Genomic DNA, 1,310 nt, shown 5'->3' with positions numbered 1-1,310 from the left:
CAGAAATTCAGAAATTCAGAAATTCAGAAATTCAGAAATTCAGAAATTCAGAAATTCAGAAATTCAGAAATTCAGAAATTCAGAAATTCAGAAATTCAGAAATTCAGAAATTCAGAAATTCAGAAATTCAGAAATTCAGAAATTCAGAAATTCAGAAATTCAGAAATTCAGAAATTCAAAAATTCAGAAATTCAGAAATTCAGAGGTTCAGAAATTCAGAAATTCAGAAATTCAGAAATTCAGAAATTAAGAAATTAAGAAATTCAGAAAATCAGAAATTCAGAAAATCAGAAATTCAGAAATTCAGAAATTCAGAAATTCAGAAATTCAGAAATTCAGAAATTCAGAAATTCAGAAATTCAGAAATTCAGAAATTCAGAAATTCAGAAATTCAGAAATTCAGAAATTCAGAAATTCAGAAATTCAGAAATTCAGAAATTCAGAAATTCAGAAATTCAGAAATTCAGAAATTCAGAAATTCAGAAATTCAAAAATTCAGAAATTCAAAAATTCAGAAATTCAGAAATTCAAAAATTCAGAAAATGATACTTTTGAAAAAATTACCTGAATCACCAAATCTCTCAATTCCTCTGCTTCTAATTTCAAACTTTCAAAAGTTTTCGACATTTCGAAAAACTTCTCATCCACATTTTCTTTTTCCTTATCCATTTTCCCATTTCCTTATTATAATTTTTCACATTTTTCAGCAATTTTTCCATTTCGAAATCCAATTCTCCACATTTTTTCTCTAATTTTTTGAAAATTTCTTGTTGGTAATCATTGAAATTATCCAGAGAAAAATCCAATTTCCAGAGGGCTTCTTTGCATTTTAAAAGCTCCAATTTGGCGTTTTTCAGGTCTTCATAATGGCTCTGAAAGAATAAAAATTTGAAAAATTCTGAAAAAAAAATTAATAATTTCAGAATTTTCGAATTTCTGAATTTTCGAATTTCTGAATTTCTGAATTTCTGAATTTCTGAATTTCTGAATTTCTGAATTTCTGAATTTCTGAACCTCTGAATTTCAGAATTTCAGAATTTTCGAATTTCTGAATTTCTGAATTTCTGAATTTCTGAATTTCTGAATTTCTGAATTTCTGAATTTCTGAATTTCTGAATTTCTGAATTTCTGAATTTCTGAATTTCTGAATTTCTGAATTTCTGAATTTCTGAATTTCTGAATTTCTGAATTTCTGAATTTCTGAATTTCTGAATTTCTGAATTTCTGAATTTCTGAATTTCTGAATTTCTGAATTTCTGAATTTCTGAATTTCTGAATTTCTGAATTTCTGAATTTCTGAATTTCTGAAT

At 25.7% G+C, this 1,310-nt stretch overlaps 1 protein-coding gene across 1 annotated transcript in view; it reads right to left on the bottom strand.

The window, feature by feature from the left end:
* Positions 1-1,310, bottom strand: part of CBG07220 — a gene marked incomplete at both ends in the record, with an annotated part of 3,249 nt that overhangs the window by 1,290 nt on the left and 649 nt on the right. Inside the window, one exon of the mRNA XM_045243138.1 lies at positions 699-872. Coding sequence (XP_045093359.1) covers positions 699-872 — 174 coding nt within the window. The remainder of the gene's footprint in view (positions 1-698; positions 873-1,310) is intronic.

This window comes from Caenorhabditis briggsae, assembly GCF_000004555.2.
Source record: "Caenorhabditis briggsae complete genome, chrII, whole genome shotgun sequence".
Lineage (NCBI taxonomy): Eukaryota > Metazoa > Nematoda > Chromadorea > Rhabditida > Rhabditidae > Caenorhabditis > Caenorhabditis briggsae.
Note: the sequence above shows the minus strand (reverse complement) of the source record. Positions and strands in the feature narration are given on the sequence as shown.